Below are 19838 nucleotides of genomic sequence, written 5' to 3' on the forward strand. Positions count from 1 at the left end.
CATTGTGTGCCAGGCTCAGCCTGATACAATTCAAGGGTGGTTCACTGGGCACACCTGACCGTGGCCCGGATGAACAAGTTTTTGGGATAAAGGACAAGTGTGTGAGGTGAGCAGGAGTGTTTTGGGCATGCCCGAAGCTGAGGGGATACTGGCAGGGATTTGCGGATGTTATGTCCACGGTACTAAAAACAAGGGTGGTGCCGAGTCCAGAGGCACCGATTTTCGGAGTGTCGGAAGACCCGGGAGTCCAGGGGGCGAGAGAGGCTGGCGTCTTGGCCTTTGCCTCCTTGGTAGCCTGGAGACGGATCTTATTAGCGTGGGGGGGCTCGAAGCCCCCCAAATTGGGTTAGTGACATGGCTGAGTTTCTCAGACTTGAGAAAATGAAGTTCGCCCTGAGAGAATCAACATTAGGGTTCGTCCGTAGGTGGCAGCCGTTTATCGACTTCTTCAGAGAAAACTAAACTGTTAGCAGATACAAAAGGGGGGGGGGGGGAGGGGGGTTAGGGGGTAGGGGGAGTTGGGCTATATTGTGTTTAGAGTAGGCGGGAACAATGGGAGATGGAGGGATGTGTTACGCACTGAACTATGTTTATTTGTATTGTTTGTTATAAAGTCATGAATGCCTTAAAATGTTTTTTTTTTAAAAGAAAAATTACGGCTACTTTTAACACCCATGGTCCTAGTGACTGATAATGGGATGCCATTCATGAGTGTGGAATTTTCCGTGTGTGTGCGGCGGAACGGAATCCGGCAGATTCGAACCACCCCATATCATCCCATCTCCAATGGACTAACAGAAAGGGCAGTGAAGACCTTCACTGGTTTAGGGGCTGGTTTAGCACACTGGGCTAAATCGCTGGCTTTTAAAGCAGACCAAGGCAGGCCAGCAGCACGGTTCAATTCCCGTACCAGCCTACCCGAACAGGTGCCGGAATGTGGCGACTAGGGACTTTTCACAGTAACTTCATTTGAAGCCTACTTGTGACAATAAGTGCTTTTCTTTCATTTCATTTCAAAGGGGGCATGAAAAAGCTATCAATGGGGTCCATAGACACGTGGTTGGCACGGTTTCTTTTTAGTTATTGCTCAACACCACGGTGTTGATGGAAGTAGCCCCTGTGGAGCTATTGATGGGCTGAACACTCAGGACTCGGCTGAGTCTGACTTTTCTGCGTCTCAGCAACAAAGTAGAGACAGAAGTCGCAGAAGAGGCACCATGACCCGAGGGCGCCGGAGCGGGTGTTTCACTCTATGCCCACAATCTTGGTGATGAAGCTTTGTGGCTGCTGTCTGTGGTCATGGAATGTACGGGCCTGGTCTCATATAAAATCTGGGTTTAGGGAAGGATCCAGAGAAAACAATTAGACCATTTGACGAAGCATGAACGCGTCCTTCATGACACCCGACCAGCGGTGGTAGCGCCTTTGCCACACCTGGAACACCTCTTGGTTTAGAGGCTCAGCTGTCCAGGTCGGCACACCCGTGCTAGCAAGAGGAGGATGATTCCGGGTCTGAGATAGACACAAAGGATTCCGTGCTGGAGGACAATGGCATATCTGGAGCCGAGGTCCCGGCAGTAACTCGTCAACGATCATTCAGGAAACGGCAATCGGCCAATCACAAAACTTCAACTGACCCAGAGCTGCCACAGGCAGAGATGCAGTTGTAGGCAGAGCAGCACGGAAGGCCCCCACTGTTGCTGGCTGAAGGGGTTTTCAGACTTTGGAGGGGAGGGGTGTCATATCCCCCATGAGGACCACGGGGAATCTCACTGTGGGACTCGTGGAGTACGAGCATCCCTGGTAGGGGGCAGAGGCCAACCACTTGGGGCTCGTTAGAAGCTAACATAAAAGCAGGCCCAAAACAGGGACTAGTGTGGTTAATCCTCTCAGCTAGCATTGTAGTGGGAGCAATATGCTGTGTTATGCAGGCCTTTGTAAATAGTAAATAAATCCAGGTTCATTACCGTCAGCCTCCTGTGATTTATTATATAACCAAAAATTAAATGCTTCGGTCTTAAAATATTTTTTAATCAAGGCATTTAACAAATATACACAGAATGTCAGAAAAACAACACATCAACCCAATAAACAACCACAACCTTCCAACCCCTCTGACACCAACACCCCGCCATATCCCGCCTACCCGCACATCCAACACCTCGGCATCATGACCGGAAATCCCTGCCAGAACCCCCCAGTCTTGGACACGCCTAGAACATGTGGCTGTGACTCACCAGCCCCCCCAGCACACCGCCACACCTATCCTCCACCCCCGCAAAGAACCTATTCATCCTTGCCACCATTATGTGGGCCCTATGCACCAGTTTAAACTGAATGAAGCTTAACCTTGCACACAACGAGGACGTGTTCACCCTCCGCAAGGCCTTCGCCCAAGTCCCAGTCCCAATCTCCACTCCCAGCTCCTCCCGCCATTTGCACTTAATATCCTCCACTGGAGCACCATCCTTCTCCATCAATTCCTTATAAATATCCGGTACCTCCCCCTCTTTCGTCCTCCGATAACAACTTATCATGCAACACCGGAGGCAGCAGCCCTGGGAAGGACGGCATCTCTCTCCTCATGAAATCCCAAACCTTCAGGTACCTAAACCATTCCCCTTTGGCAACTCATACAATTCCTCCACCTCCTCCAGCCCCGCAAATCTTCCCCCTATAAACAAGTCCCTGAAGCAATCAATCCCCACCTGCCGCCACCCCTCAAACCTCGCATCCAGCCCCGCCGGCACAAACCTATGGTTTGAGCAGTCGGCCAGTATCCCTGAGAGTAGTTGGCTGGTCGAGGGGGTAGTTGGAGGATCAGGCTTGGTTGATTGGTGGGGTTGTTTAGTTACCCAGCTGTTAGACTAGGTTTTAATCAGTCTAACGTTCCCTGGGTAGCTATCCAGGTAAGTAAATCGGAACTGTCTGAAGTGTAACTGTCTGAACTCCAACTCAGAGTTAGAGACATTCGCAGAAGATCCCGGGGAGCAGAGGAATTGCCCATTGGAAGTTGAAACTTCCTGGACAACATCCATGCAGGTTCACTTCAGGACTTTCACAGGCTTCCAATGCACACCTCAGTCACACGCCTGGTCTCCAACGATCCAGAGATCAGATGATTTGGCCCATAATGTAGGCTGAGCCTTAAGTGGAATATTGAGGGTGTGCTGCACTGTCAGAGGTGCAGATTTTCAAATGAGTCGCTGTTTTCCCTCTCAGGTGGACATTAAACAATATATGGTACTATTTCAAAAATGTTCAGGGGAGATCTCCCCAGTATCTGGCCAATTTTAATCCCTTAACCAACATCACTATACAACAGATTATCTGGCCATTCCTATTGCTGCCACTGGGACATGTTGTAAGCAAATTGTCTGCCTCATTTTCTTCATTTCAAAAACTTGCATTAATATGGCGCCTTTAACATAGTAATACATACAAGGCTCCTTACAGAACAATTATTAACTAGATTTGACACTGATATGCTGAAGAATATAGTAGGAACAGGGAAAGGAAGTGAGGTGCCGTTTATGGAGGGAATTCCACAGCCTCGGGCCCAGGTAGCTGAAGGCATGTCTGCCAATGTGGCACAATTAAAGTTGCGAATGTACAAAATGACAAAATTAGAGGAGTGCAAATATCTTGGGAGAGTTGTAGGGCTGGAGGAGGAAGGAGAGGTTATGTGGCGGGGCAGTGGCACAGTGGTTAGCACTGCTGCCTCACAGCGCCAGAGACCTGGGTTCGATTCTGACCTTGGGTGACTGTATGGAATTTACACATTCTCCCCGTGTCGGTGGGGGTTTCTTCCGGGTTCTCGGTTTCCTCCCACAGTCCAAAGATATGCAAGTTAGGTGGATTAGCCATGTGTTGTAACCTGCCAGGATCCTATTGGCTGGGGATAAATGGTTACTCCATACTTCTTGGGGAATTATGAGGTTTTCCAATGAGGCGGGGGCAGCACAATCACTAGTAATTGCAGCTGTATAAATAGAGCTGGCCAGTGTGTTACCAGCTGGAGAAGGAAGCAGTGTGTACATATTGTTGTAAATAAAGTTACTCTCTGTTTGACTCTACAAACACGTGCTGGATTCTTCATGGCCCTCACAAAACTGGCGATGAGGGTTAAAGTTGGATAGCTGTCTATGCTGCTGAAGCCACCTCCTTGGACATTTGTTGAAAGTTTTTTTTTCTGTTGCACCATGCCTTTTAATGGACATTTGAATGTATTCGATACTGCGCTGGAAAGTTGGAACCAGTACGCACAGAGAATGAGTTACTACTTCCGGACAAATAACATCATCGAAAACAAATGGCAGATGGTTATTTTGCAAACCGCTGTGGCATGCATATGTTTGGGGTGATAAGAAGCCTTACGTATCTGGCCACACCTGATAGTAAAATGTTGATGAACTTGTGACTTTGGTGCGGCAACATTTTAACCCAACCCCGTCTGCAATAGTCCAATGTTCCCGGTTTAACACCGCAGACAGGACACCTTGAGAATCCTTTGCTGAGTTCTTATCCAGACTACGCAGGATTGGGGAGTACTGTGAATATGGTGATACTTCGTCAGAGATGTTACAAGACCGTTTGGTTTGCGGCATCAACAACGTGGCCACCCAGAGAAAACTGTTAGCCGAACCGACATTGACTTTTCAACAGGCCATCCAGATAGCGTTGTCCCAAGAGAGCGCAGAATGGGGAATGTAGGAGCTACAGGGAATTGAGGTGCACGCCTTGGGGCACACCGCCTTCAGTCCAAAAGCATCTCCCTGTACGCCTGCCGTGCCTTGGACAGGGCATCGTAACAGCCCATGCTGGTGGCAGTTAGAAGTTCCTTCCCGAAGAGAACCTTCCCCAGGACCCATGAATGAGGAACCGTGTTGGTGTAGGAGTTGTGGGCGCCGATCCTGGGACAGACGCCAGTCCAGGCTGCTGCAGCGGGACAGTCACTCCAGTAGGAGCTGGGCCGACTCAGGGCCTGTATTTTCCATTTCGATGCTCCCAAGGATGAGGGGACGGATGACGATAGTCTGCAGTTGCATTGAGTGACAGTGCCCCGAGTGGCCCCCATTAAGATGATGGTACAGGTAAATAGTCATCCACTTGAGATGTAGTTGGACACTTGCACAGCGGTTTCCATGTTGGACAGAAGATGATTGACCACATCAAATGGGGTATACAGACCCTTGAGTTGACTGATATACAGGCCAGGTTGGCCACCTATATGGGGCCAGGTTGGCCACCTATATGGGAGAACCATTGGATATTGCTGGCACTACGATGACTCCTGTTGCTTACGGACAGCAGATGGGGCGCTCGCTGCTTAGCGTGGTGCGAGACCACAGGCTCAACCTGCTGGGTCGGGGCTGGTTGCACCATTTGCAGCTGCAATGGCAACACTTTCTTCAAATGGGTTCTGGTGGTTTGACTGAGATACTAGGAAGATACCTAGAAGTATTCCAGCCATTTGGGGAAGATAAAAGGGGTCACAGCCCACATTCAGGTTGACCTAGAAGGCACACCACGGCATTTCTGGAAATGCCCAGCACCTTACGCCTTGCTCGAGAAAGTGGAAGCAGAGCTCACGCGTTTGGAGTCCCTGGGTATTATCAGGCCCGTCCGCTTTGCCGACTGGGCAGTGCCGGTCATACCGGTAATGAAGCCAGATAACACGGTCCGCTTGTGTGGGGACGGCCGCTTGTGTGGGGATGATAAACTAACGGTGAACAGTCCGCCTGGATCGATATCCCATGCCCCGCATAGGAGGACCTCTACGTGAAGCTCCCAGGCATACTCCCATTCACAAAATTGGATATGGGTCACGCCTATCTATAACTGGAGGTAGACCCTGCCTCCCAACAGTATGTTACTATCAATATGCACAGGGGCCTCTATGAGTACACACGGTTTCCTTTTGGACTGTCCTCTGCCTGATGGTATTTTTCAATGAGTCAGATAGAGCATCTTCTGAGGGTTGCCATCTGTCGATGTTTGTTCAGACGATTTCTTGATTCTGGAGTTTCGGAGCAAGAGCATTTGGAGGCTGTGCTTAAACGCTTCTCAGAGGTTGGAGTACATTTATGTCATGCAACGTGCGTCTTTCAGGCAAAGGAAGTGGCTACCTTGGTTATCTTGTAGATTGCGAAGGTTTGCACTCGGTTGTGGAGAAGGTGCGGGCAATCCAACAGGCCCATGCCCCGATGAACGCTTCAGGTCTTCTTTCTTTTGTCAGCCTCGTAAATTGCTATGGATTCTTTCTCCCCAATCGGCCGACCACACTGGTCCCCTTACACCCTCTGTTGAAGAAGAATCAAGTCTGATTTGGGGGTCAGCCGCAAGAAACCGCTTTTCAGCGGATAAAGAAACAGCTGTGATCATACGGGTTACTAACCCACTATGATCTTGCAAAGTCTTTGCTCATTACATGTGATGTCTCCCAATATGATATCGGGGCCATCCTGTCCCACAAGATAGATTACGGAGATGAGCGGCCAATATTTTTCGCTTCCCCCACATTGGCTGCAGCGGGAAAGAAGTACGCGCAGATTGAAAAAGAGGGCCTGCGCTGGCCTTTGCAGTGGAAATGCTTCCATCAATATGCTTATGGCCGCTATTTCACCATCGTGGCCAATCATAAGACTCAGACTTTTCAGAAAGGATAAGCCAATTCCGCTCATTGCTTCCATGTGGATCCAGTGCTGGGCTTTGATGCCAGGGTCCCAGATAGGGAAAGCCGATGCACTGAGCCTGTTGCCTTTGCTGACCGGCCCCTTGCCGACCCCCACGACAGGTGAAGTGGCCATGACCCTGAATTTTATGGACTCCTTACCTATCACAACAGCACGGATTCGTGAGTGGACAAAGACAGACCCATCCTCCAAGGTTCGGCATGTAGTCTTATACGGTGGGCAACTTAGCTAGCTGGGAGTTGCAGGCAATTTCCTCAGGCTGTCCGAATTCAGTGTTGAAGATGGTAACCTGTTGTAGGGACACGTGAGGTCATCCATAGGGACACGTGAGGTCATCCCAGATCAAGGACAGGAGCTGATACTAAAGGGTCATCCGGGCCTGACCAAAACAAAAATGTTGGCGCGGAGTAATGTCTGGTGGCCGGCCTCGACACCGACATTGAGAAGATGGCCCAACACTGCTCCATTTGCGAGGAGCATCAGAACCTCTGCCAGCCACACCCCTGCATCACTGGGAATGGCCAGGCCGCCCTTGGACGCGATTACACACTAGCCCTTTTCAAAAATCCATGTTCCTCTTAGTGATTGATGCCCAATTGAAGTGGCTCGAGGTACAGTGGTGGGCACAATGTCCCATGCAACCATAGAGAAGATGCGTTTTCTTTTAGCACGCAAGGCCTCCCAGAGGTGCTGGTCACTGACATGGCACTCGTTTCACAAGTGAGGAGTTTGCGGGTTTCATGAAGGTGAATGGTAGACGGCATATTCGCACTGCTCCATACCACCTGGCTTCCAATGGCATAACGCGCACTGCAGACGTTAAAGCGGGACCTCAAGAACCAATCTTCCGGGTCCATGGACACTAGACTGGCTCATTTTTGTTTTGTTATAGGAGCACTCCCACTCGTATGCGGTGACTGGGGTAGCTCCCACGGAACTCCAAATGTGCCGGAGACTTCCTGTCCACCTCAGCATGGTTTTTCTGGACATTGGTGAGAAATCAGGAACGGAAGGGGCATGGACTTTCTCGACATCGACCGGTCGATGTTTGCGCCTGGAGACCTGGTGTTTGTTCCCAATTTTGCCGGCGCGGTTCAGTGGGTCTCCGGCATTATCCTTCGACGAATGGGGCCAATCTCTTACCAGGTGCAAGCCCCTGGTTGTATTCAATGCAAGCATTTACACCACATTCGTTACAGAAGTCCACCTTTTCCGCAGATTCCCGGTTCCCAGAAACACTTCTCCAGCTGCAGCAGCTACTGGATACAGTGGATGCTCATCCTCGAGATCTCCCTCTGGCACCGCGTTCACGGCCTGCTCGGGTCGCGACAGAACCCCACAGATATAGGGACGCCAAGATGATGGAGGTCCTTGACTCTGACTCTGAGATGGACTCGCAGGATGCCTCCGAGGGAAAGCCCTCGGTTCCACGGCCCATGGACATCCAGCCGTTATGGCGTTCATCTTAAAAGCGCCGTTTGCCTTCTCATTGTACGCCACCTAATCTGGTGCCTCGTGTGCATGACGGCCAGCCTGCTGTAAAACGGGTCCGATGCCCTCCTTCGCCAGGGTCTTGGGTGGATCCCTGGGGGGAGGGATGTTATAGCCTGCCAGGATCCTATTGCCTGGGGACACCGGGTTACCCCATGCTTCTTGGGGAATATGAGCTCCCCCAATGAGGCGGAGTCTAGTCACGAGTATTGCAGCTGTATAAATAGAGCTGGCCAGTGTGGTACCGACTAGAATGGAAGCAGTGGTGAATTACTGCTGCTGTGTACATATTGCGTTAATAAAGTTACTTTCCTTTTTTAAAATTTAAAATACCCAATTCATTTTTTTTTTCAATTGAGGGGCAATTTAGCGTGACCAATCCACCTACCTTGCACATCTTTGAGTTGTGCAGTGAGACCCACGCAGTCACGGGAAGAATGTGCAAACTTTACACAGACAGTGACCCAGTGCTGGGATCGAACCTGGGACCTCGGCGCCATGAGGCAACAGTGTTAACCACTCCGCCACCGTGCTGCCCCAATAAAATTACTTTCTGTGCCCATTTCTTTGGGCAAGAATCCTCCCCCCGTTCCACTGATCCTTTCATGTGCCTCCAACATTCTGTCTCCAATTGGAACCCCCCCGCCGGGCCAATTACCTCCCCTCGATCTTTTCATTGAGAACTGTCGACGGGACATTGGGCGTCTTAATTTTTCTGCCCACCTCATCAATTCCAACCTCTCTCCTTCTGAAATTTCCGCTCTTCATACTGTCAGGTCCAACCCCGACTTTGTCATCAAACCTGACGACAAAGTGGGTGCTGTTGTCCTCTGGCGTCCTCTACCTCACAGAGGCTGAGCGCCAACCCTCAGGTGCTTTCTCCTACCGCCCCCTGGACCATGATCAGACCACTGAACATCAAGCCATGATCTCCAACACCGTTAGCGACCTCAATTCCTCCAGATACCTTCCCCCCACGGCTTCCAACTCAGTCACCCGCTTTTACCTACTTCCCAAAATCCACAAAAAGGACTGTCCTGGCAGGCCCATTGTGTCAGCATGCTCCCGCCCCCCCCGAACCTATCCCCTCTTCTCTTGACTCCATCCTCACTCCTCTGGTCCATTCCCTCCCCACCTACATCCGGGATTCCTCTGATACCCTGCGTCAGATTGACAGCTTCCTGTTCGCGGGCCCTAACCACATCCTATTCACCATGGATGTGCAATCTCTCTACACCTCCAGCCCACAGCAGGATGGCCTGAGAGCTCTTCGCTTCTTTCTCGAAAAGAGGCCCAGACAATTACCATCCACCACCACTCTCCTCCGTCTGGCTGAACTCGTTCTATCTCTCAACAACTTCTCCTTTAACTCATCCCACTTTCTCCAAATCAAAGGTGTAGCAATGGGTACCCGATTGGGTCCCAGCTATGCTTGCCTTTTAATGGAGTATGTGGTACATTCCTTGTTCCAGGCCTACCCGGGTCCCCTCCCACAACTCCTTTATCGGCACATTGATGACTATTTTGGTGCCGCTTCATGCTCTCGTCCGGACCTGAAAAAATTCATCAACTTTGCTTTCAGTTTCCACCCCTCCATCACTTTCACCTGGTCCATCGCAGACATTTCCCTTCCCTTCCTTGACCTTTCGGTCTCCATTTCCGGCAAAAGACTATCTACTAACATCCATTACAAGCCCACTGACACCCACAGCTATCTGGACTACAGCTCTTTGCTCCCTACACCCTGTAAGAACTCCATCCCTTTCTCTCAGCTCCTTCGCCTCTGTCGCATTTGTTCCAATGATGCCACTTTCCAAAATGGTGCTTCGAAAATGTGTTCCTTCTTCCTAAACCGTGATTTCCCACCTATAGCTGTTGACAGGGCCCTCGACAATGTGCTGTCCGTCTCCCGCGCCACCATCCTCGCCCCCTCCCCTCCCTCCCAGAACAATGATAGAGTCCCCCTTGTTCTCACATTTTACCCCATCAACCTCCGTATGCAAAGCATAATCCTCCGCTATTTTCGCCAACTCTAGCGTGATGCCACCACCAAACACATCTTCCCTTCACTCCCTCTGTCAGCATTCCGCAGAGACTGTTCTCTCTGAGATAATCTAGTCCACTCCTCCACCATACCCAACACCTCTCCCATCACCCATGGCACCTTCCCATGCAATTGCAGAAGATGTAGCACCTGTCCCTTTACCTCCTCCATGCTTAGCATCCCAGGCCCAAAACACTCATTGCAGGTTAAGCAGCGTTTCACTTGCACCTCTGTCAATTTGGTCTGTTACATTCGCTGCTCCCAATGTGGTCTCCTCTATATCGGAGACATCAAACGCAGACTGGGTGATCGCTTTGCTGAGCACCTTCTGTCTGTGCGCATTCAGGACCCTGACCTTCCCGTTGCTTGCCATTTTAACACAAGACCTTGCTCCCATTCCACATGTCTGTCCTTGGCCTGCTGCAATGTTCCAGTGAAGCTCAACGCAAACTGGAGGAACAACATCTCATCTTCCCGTTAGGCACTCTACAGACTTCCAGTCTCAACATCGAATTCAACAACTTCAGGTGATTAGCTCTACCCCACCTCGACCCATTTGTTTTCATCCCATTTCATTTTAACTGTCTTTTACCATTTCTTTCTTTCTTGTCTTTCTTTATATATATTCCCCTCTATCTATCCCCCCTTTCCTTACCTTTTCTCCCCTTTGCTGCCCCTTCCCCTCCTCCCACATCTACATCTGTCACAGTTTACCCTTTGATGTTAGCTTCTCTGCTGTTTGGCCTTTCACAACTTTTGTTCTCTCTGTGGAATGCCATTAGCACTTTCTCTTTGGTTTCTGTGGCTATTAGCACTCTGTTACCTTGGTATCTGTGGTTATGACTCATATTTCATTCTCTCATCCCACGGTATAAATATTTCCCACTTTCTCAGTATTTTAGTTTCGACAAATGGTCACCTGGACTTGAAACCTTAGCTCGTTTCTCTCCCTACAGATGCTGCCAGAGCTGCTGAGATTTGAGCATTTTCTCTTTGGTTTCAGATTCCAGCATCCGCAGTAATTTGTTTTTATTACTTTCTGTTTGACTCAACGAACTTGTGCTGGATTCTTTGTGGCCCTCACAAAACCATATTAATTTTCCCCTTAGTGTCCAAGGTTCTACGGGTTAGGTGGGGTTGCGGGGTTGGAGGGATAGGGCAGGAGCCTGGTTGGCCTGTTCTTTCAGAGGGTCGGTGCAGACTCGATGAGCTGAACAGCCTCCTTCTGCACTCTGGGGATTCTATGATTCTATGAGATAAAAGTAGGCAGTCTTTGCGATGGAATGGACACAGGGTCAGAAAGTCATCTTGGGGTCAGCGAGGATGTCAGCCTTGCGAACAGTATAGTAAGGCGTCAGACGTTGGCCAGGCATGGGAATGATTGGGTGCCTAGGGAACTGAGCTTGTGGCAGGGAGCAAAGACAGTGGCTTCAGTCTTCCCAATAATTGCACGTGTAACTACATTTCAAAAGCTCTTAATTGCTTGTAAAGTGCTATGGGACGTTTTGTGGTCGTGAAAGTCATTGGACAAATGCAATTCCTTTCTGTCAGTCTATTTAAAGCTAGATGCATTTTCTCCCAATGTTTCTTTAATTCTGAATTACACTTTTTCCTTTAGCTAGACAGATGAGAGAGAGAATCATAGGTTTCACTGTGATGACCAGGTCATTTCTCTTGTGTGCTCGATCAGTAAAGATATAGATAAGACAAAAGTGGTGATGAGAGAGCTTGGATTTTCCCTCGAGACATTGTGCCTCCATCAGACATTCCATTGAGCAATCCAGCCAACAATTAGCTGGAACCCTCCTACACGACTGGTGTACTCCATTGACAGTCAGCAATGGGTGGGATGAAGTCATTGAACATTACACTCCGAACACAATTACTAAATACTAATGATTAGTCGACAGGAAGAGAAAAAAAAAAATCACAGCCTTCAAGCTCCAAATGATTTGGATTGTCGCAATGAATTAAGTGCAAAGAAAGCGGGTCTCGAATTTGTTTTACGATACCACTGCACTGCACTCTGTTCTTGATCAATCATTAATGACGACAGAGAAGAAAGCCTTTTTTTGCAGTGGAACAGCAAACAATAAACGTTCTTTGTCTGATTCCCTTTTCGAATGTCACTTTCTTTAGACTATTTCTGTAAGACAGTGAGTCTGTAATCATCCACATTCAAGATGGTAACCCAAGGGTGACAAAGGAAACTTTATCCTGACAGACAGGGAACATTGATAAATGACTATTGTGCATTTACAGAAGTTTACATGCTTGCCGGTATGAATGGGGAGGATCAGAAATGACAGCATAAAAAATTCTTTGTTTTCTTGAACAGCGGAATAAACATTAAGAACTATAAACTCACACACCAACCCTGATGACATGCTATTTATCTTTCAAAGCATGCACTTGTACAGTTCCGGCAGCATCAGACTAAGTGTACTAGAAAGTTTATGATGAGTCATTTTACACAGAAGAGGAACACTGCAGGTGGTGAATGTCAGTCTGCTATAAGTTTGCATTGTACAGCGCCTCAGGGATTGGTTAATAGTGAGGCTGGTGTGAGGTGGAGGGAATGGAGGTGACATGAAAGGGCATATTTCCCTGAAAAACACTTGTGGTTTCCTCCCACAAGTCCCAAAAAAGACCTGGGGCGACATTCGCCGACCCCCCGCCGGGTCGGAGAATCGCCGGGGGCTGGCGTGAATCCCGCCCCCGTCGGTTGCCGAAGTCTCCGGCACCGGAGATTCGGCGGGGGCGGGAATCGCGCCGCGCCGGTTGGTGGGCCCCCCCCCCCCCGCTCGATTCTCCGGCCCGGATGGGCCGAAGTCCCGCCGCTAAAATGCCTGTCCCGCCGGCGTAAATTGAACCACCTACCTTACCGGCGGGACACGACGGCGTGGGCGGGCTCCGGGGTCCTGGGGGGGGCGCGGGGCGATCTGGCCCCGGGGGGTGCCCCCACGGTGGCCTGGCCTGCGATCGGGGCCCACCGATCCGCGGGCGGGCCTGTGCCGTGGGGGCACTCTTTCCCTTCCGCCTCCCCCACGGTCTCCACCATGGCGGAGGCAGAAGAGACTCCCTCCACTGCGCATGCGTGGGAAACTGTCAGCGGCCGCTGACGCTCCCGCGCATGCGCCGCCCGGAGATGTCATTTCCGCGCCAGCTGGGGGGGCACCAAAGGCCTTTTCCGCCAGCTGGCGGGGCGGAAATTCGACCGGCGTGGGCCTAGCCCCTCAATGTTGGGGCATTCCGTACCTTTGGGGCGGTGCAATGCCCGTCTGATTTGCGCAGTTTTGGGCGCCAGTCGGCGGACATCGTGCCGTTTCCGGAGAATTTCGCCCCTGTTGTTCGGTGAATTGAACAATCTAAACTCTCCCTCTGTGTACCCGAACAGGCGCTGGAGTGTGGCGACTAGAGACTTTTCACAGTAACTTCATTGCAGTATTAATGTAAGCATGACTTGTGACAATGAAGATTATTATTATTGTGTAAATTTCAGCTGCCCTGCAATAAAGATGGGTACATATTGGGATTGAGTTCCTCTTAGGTATCCAGGAAGCCCTATTGGGATGTACAAGTCTGGATTCTAACTCCAGGACTCCAGTTCACAATCGCAGAGGTTGCGATCTGTAAGTTCAGCCTAGTTGTGCCAGTTGTTGAACAGTGTCCCCAGTAGAGTGACAGCTGGAGGCTACTTAAGAAATGGTCAGCAAAACATTTACAAGATCAATTTCAGTGGAACCATGCAAGAAAACCTAACGTGCTCTTGTTGGCTCCATGTAAGTACTGGGAATTACTGCTGGCCCAAGCTTGTTCCCCTCTACTGCTTCCCTCTCCCAGAACCTAGCCCTGGCTCAGCCTGAGAGCTGGCCAGAATCTGTCAGGCCTCAATCTGCAATCAGAGAGCTAGAAGCTTGGTAAACCCAACAGGGTAAATCCCTGTACTATAACCACTGCACATAAGGCGCTTCCAAACACCTTATCGTAAAACATATATTCAGATTGCCTGAAGGCAAACAAATTGTTGAAACTTCTAGTATCACACCTATTTGAAACATGAACAAACATGACTTTGAGCTGTAAGCCAGTGGCTTTGTCATACCCTGTGTGCCTCCTATTAATTCAGGTTCGGTTAACAAATGCAAAAGGACTGTTCGTTGGTAAACTTGCAGGATTAGTTTGCAGTACATGACTCTACAATGGTGCACAAGCAGCACAGAGTAATTTAAAAGCGAGTATTTGAAAATAATTTTTTATGTCCAAAGCTTGCAGACAATCTCGCGCTGAGAAACAATGCCACAGAAAGCAATAAGATTGTTGTATTTTTCATTCCCACGTGCTTATCATTTGTGAACCTTGAATAAAGTCAATAAAGGAGTCAAAATAAAACATGCATCCATCTTAGAACTCTGTCCCATCAGTTCATTCTGATGGAATTTACAAGATTGTTCAAATGTTACCAAAAATAATGAATATTAACTTTTCATCAGAATCCTTCATTCTGGTCGACAGACAGACCTTTTATTTTAGCAATACCTACTGACAGACCATCAGCCTGGAGCAGCAGCACTTTAATTGCCACATGATTAAAGGTACATTAAAAAGCCTGAAATGTAATCAAGAATTTTAGTCACTTTTACCAGTGCGATACTGGAGCTGTATGCAATCACCAAAGTTGACTCACAGGTAACAGCATTACAGACACAATCTTCTCAACAAACAGTGCAATAATGAGGAACATTTTCTGTCGAGGTTTGAACTGAGATAAAGTGAACACCTTAACTGGTGCAGGGTTTAACAATCATAATTATTACTTTTGATACAGAATATACTCAAATGTTAAAGCAACTCTCAAAATACTCTTTCTCAATTAGTTGCACACAGCCAAACCTTTGAGAAATACAAACACAGATAAAAGCTCATGATGTTCCTACCTTGGACAAGAAGTAAAAAATAAACAATTCCTTGTCTGTTGGAACCCATTGCTGGATGTAAGTTCACTCAAATTCGAACTGTTTCTCTGCCTCCAACACAAAGTTTCTGAGTGATCACTTGCACTCTCTCTAATTGTTGTTCCCAGCTACTCTCCCACTCTGTCTACGTCAAATAGCTTCTGTCTTGATTAAGTCAGTGTTTATTATCTGGCCGTGACGCTATTTCCTCTGTCAGAGCCACACCTTCCACAAATAAAGTTTGTGAAACTTTGAGTGACTCCTGCAAACACAAGAAATGTTTCCATCTATTAAACCAGAGAAGTAATCATTGTCTGTTGGCTTTATGACTCCTCCCACTAAGAATTACCATCTCTCTCTGGCTGGTAGCGTCCTTTGAAGAAAAGTATAACTTTGTGGAAACCACAGTTTGACCCTTTGGCCTTGGCTCTACTTCTCTCAATTGACAAAGACCCCCCACCCCACCAGATAAATTTTATAATTGTTATGTTTGAACTCTCTTTCATTTACCAACCTTCATTTACCATTCTCTCAGCTTGTTTTCGCACCACTTTTATTTTGCATTTTTTCTCTATCATTTAAACTGTCTGGAGTCATTGTAGGATCCTCCATTCCCTGACGCCGATTTTGTAATTGGCAATCGGGCGGAGAACACTTTTTACAATGGAATCGGGGCGGTACCTGTTTTCGCATGCTCCGCCCCCTCCAAAACATACTCATCGAGAAGCGCGACGCACGCCGTTGGAACGGCCTCAGGGTATTGCCTAAAAGCCCACCGCTGAGGCTCCGCCCCCAATGGACCAGGTTCACGACGGCATGGGGGACGTGTGGTGTCATCTGTGCGGGAACCTGGCATAGCGGCTCTGGGCTGTGTCCAACGCCGCCACAGTCGGGCGGGAGATGTGCTGCTGGCCGGGGAGGGGGCTTTGGCGAGGGCTGGAGGGACTGGTGGGGGGTGGCCAGAGGCTTACCAGGAGGGGCACTATCTGGCAGGTCGGGTCCGCGCACTGCCGGTGCCATGTCGTACGGCGTGACCGCTGCAGGTCATCGGTGTGCGCATGCGCGGCCACGTACCTGGCAATTCTCCGCCCGTTTTTGTCGTGGAGGCTGGGCATTTTACCTGGTGCAGCTGCCTGCCTCTTATCGGTTGGAGAATCGGTGCTGTGGCGCCGCCGATTATTTTGACGTAAAACGTCACGAATCCTCCGGATATAGCCTCAAAATCTGAGCATCCACTCCAGTTTCAGCAGCAGCATACCTAGCGTTTAAGTCCAAAAGTGAATGTTTTAACCTTTTTCCCACAGTCCTACTAAGAAGAAACCGGGGCCGAATTCTCTGTTTGGGAGACGGGCAGGATTCTCCCGAGCCCAACGCCAAAATCATGATCGGCAATTGGGCGGAGAATGGATTCAAATGCCGGAAACGAGACTGGTGCCGGTCCATCATGCTCCGCCCACTCCAAAGTGGAGTCATCGTGACGCATGCCACACGTCGTTTCACGCCATTGGTGCGTCATCAGCCGGCCCACCCGCGATGCTCCACCCACGATGGGCCGGGTTCCCGACGGAGCGGGACACATGTGGTCCCAAGCGGTTGGGAACCTGGTGTGCTGGCTGTGGACAACGTCCAACGCTGTCACACTTGTCCGGGATACGTGCCACTGGCCGGGGGGGGGCTTCTGTGAGGAGTGTGGTGAACTGCTGTATCAGGGGATGTAAGATAGGACCTGCACTACAAGTTCGCCGGTAGCCCCTGCCGGCTGGCTCCGCCCACTACTGTATAAATATGCATGACCTCCATTGCCCTGCCATTTCGCCAGCTGCAGCAGGAGGCCACACATCTGACTGCAATAAAGACACAGTTGTACCCAACCTGCGTCTTTGTGCAATTGATTGCGCATCAGCCTTCCCGTAACAGCCTCCCCGAACAGGTGCCGGAATGTGGCAACTAGGGGCTTTTCACAGTGACTTCATTGAAGCCTACTTGTGACAATAAGCGATTTTCATTTCATTTCATCAATTTATTGCAGTCAGGTTTTTCCACAGAATGGATATCAGAATCAAACCCGATCGCCTGCAGCTGGATCCGCACTCGCCCGACGCCAGAAAATACTTTACTCACTGGCTAGCATGTTTTGAGGCCTACATCAGCGCTGCGGACCCCGTGCCACCGGAGGCTCAGAAGATAAACGTCCTGTACTCCAGACTGAGCTCCGGTGTGTTCCCGTTGATCCAAGACGCCACGAATTACGCGAAAGCAATGGAACACTTTAAAGAAGACAATGCTCAGAAGACGAACACGCTCTTCACCAGGCATGTACTCGCCACCCGCCCGCAACTACCTGGTGAGCCCATCGAAGACTTCTGGCGCGCCCTAATTCCACTCATCCGGGACTGTGACTGTCAGGCCGTTACGGCCGCTGAACACGTGCACCTCCTCATGCGCAATGCTTTCGTGACGGGGATTGCGTCGGACCGCATCCGAGAACGATTACTGGAAGAGGCTACACTCGAACTGGCGTAGACGAAAACCTTGGTGCTCTCCATGAAGGTCGCATCCCATAATGTACAATCTTTCCCCTCCCCCCACCGCGCTGCCCACCCTTCTACCCCTTCCTACCCCTCCTGGACCCGTCCTCAGCTGGGGCCCTGCCTTCCCAATATGCCTGCACTGCACGCCGATCCGCGCACCCCGGGGATCCCCGCTGCTACTTCTGCGTTCAGCAGAAGCACCCCCGCCAAAACTGCCCGGCCCGCACAGCCGTTTGTAAATCCTACAGTAAGAAAGGCCACTTCGCGGCTGTGTGCCAGGCCCACGCAGTCGCTGCGATCGCGCCCGCTATCGTCCCCTCCCCCACGCCAAACGCACAATGGGAGCTGCCATCTTCTCACAGTTGAAGGGTGGGTCAGTAAATTTGCAGACGATACGAAGATTGGTGGAGTTGTGGATAGTAAGGAGGGCTGTTGTCGGCTGCAAAGAGACATAGATAGGATGCAGAGCTGGGCTGAGAAGTGGCAGATGGAGTTTAACCCTGAAAAGTGTGAGGTTGTCCATTTTGGAAGGACAAATATGAATGCGGAATATAGGGTTAACGGTAGAGTTCTTGGCAATGTGGAGGAGCAGAGAGATCTTGGGGTCTATGTTCATACATCTTTGAAAGTTGCCACTCAAGTGGATAGAGCTGTGAAGAAGGCCTATGGTGTGCTCGCGTTCATTAACAGAGGGATTGAATTTAAGAGCCGTGAGGTGATGATGCAGCTGTACAAAACTTTGGTAAGGCCACATTTGGAGTACTGTGTACAGTTCTGGTCGCCTCATTTTAGGAAGGATGTGGAAGCTCTGGAAAAGGTGCAAAGAAGATTTACCAGGATGTTGCCTGGAATGGAGAGTAGGTCTTACGAGGAAAGGTTGAGGGTGCTAGGCCTTTTCTCATTAGAACGGAGAAGGATGAGGGGCGACTTGATAGAGGTTTATAAGATGATCAGGGGAATAGATAGAGTAGACAGTCAGAGACTTTTTCCCCGGGTGGAACACACCATTACAAGGGGACATAAATTTAAGGTGAAAGGTGGAAGATATAGGAGGGATATCAGAGGTAGGTTCTTTACCCAGAGAGTAGTGGGGGCATGGAATGCACTGCCTGTGGAAGTAGTTGAGTCGGAAACATTAGGGACCTTCAAGCAGCTATTGGATAGGTACATGGATGACGGTAAAATGATATAGTGTAGATTTATTTGTTCTTAAGGGCAGCACGGTAGCATTGTGGATAGCACAATTGCTTCACAGCTCCATGGTCCCAGGTTCGATTCCGGCTTGGGTCATTGTCTGTGCGGAGTCTGCACGTCCTCCCCGTGTCTGCGTGGGTTTCCTCCGGGTGCTCCGGTTTCCTCCCACAGTCCAAAGATGTGCGGGTTAGGTGAATTGGCCAATGATAAATTGCCCTTAATGTCCAAATTGCCCTTGGTGTTGGGTGGAGGTGTTGAGTTTGGGTATGGTGCTCTTTCCAAGAGCCGGTGCAGACTCAAAGGGCCGAATGGCCTCCTTCTGCACTGTAAATTCAATGATAATCTATGATTAATCTAGGACAAAGGTTCGACACAACATCGTGGGCCGAAGGGCCTGTTCTGTGCTGTATGTTCTATGTTCTATGTTCTATGTTCTCCTCCTGGGGCCATGTGCGCCCCATGGGCGCCGCCATCTTGTCCCGACCCCGCAATCTGCGCACCATGGACGCCGCCATCTTGTCCTCCACAGGGTCTTCGGACATCCCGAGATTGGAACCGCACACGCTCGCCATTTGAAGCATCCGACGACTACCCGCAGCTCGCTTCGATGACGCTGGACCAATCGCACCCGCACAACCTGGCCACCGCGTCGATGACGGTGAAAATCAATGGCCACGCGACCTCGTGCCTGCTGGACTCCGGGAGCACCGAAAGCTTCGTACACCCAGATACGGTAAGGCGCTGCTCCCTCGCGGTCCATCCTGCCAATCAAAGGATCTCCCTAGCCTCCGGATCCCTCTCCGTCCCGATCCGAGGCTTCTGTACAGTCACCCTCACTGTCCAGGGAGTAGAATTTAGTAACTTTCACCTATATGTCCTTCCTAACCTCTGCGCTGCACTCCTGTTGGGCCTGGACTTCCAGTGTAAT

The 19838-nt window shown here is 50.0% G+C and overlaps 1 protein-coding gene across 1 annotated transcript in view; it reads right to left on the bottom strand.

The window, feature by feature from the left end:
* itga2.2 (integrin, alpha 2 (CD49B, alpha 2 subunit of VLA-2 receptor), tandem duplicate 2) overlaps window positions 1–15439 on the bottom strand; it is a 315510-nt gene extending 300071 nt beyond the window's left edge. Inside the window, exon 1 of the mRNA XM_072497064.1 lies at window positions 15168–15439. Within this exon, the coding sequence (XP_072353165.1) occupies window positions 15168–15216 (49 nt within the window). The 5' untranslated portion in view covers window positions 15217–15439. The remainder of the gene's footprint in view (window positions 1–15167) is intronic.
* Between the last annotated feature and the right edge of the window lie 4399 nt (window positions 15440–19838).

This window comes from Scyliorhinus torazame, chromosome 3, assembly GCF_047496885.1.
Source record: "Scyliorhinus torazame isolate Kashiwa2021f chromosome 3, sScyTor2.1, whole genome shotgun sequence".
Taxonomy (NCBI): Eukaryota; Metazoa; Chordata; class Chondrichthyes; order Carcharhiniformes; family Scyliorhinidae; genus Scyliorhinus; species Scyliorhinus torazame.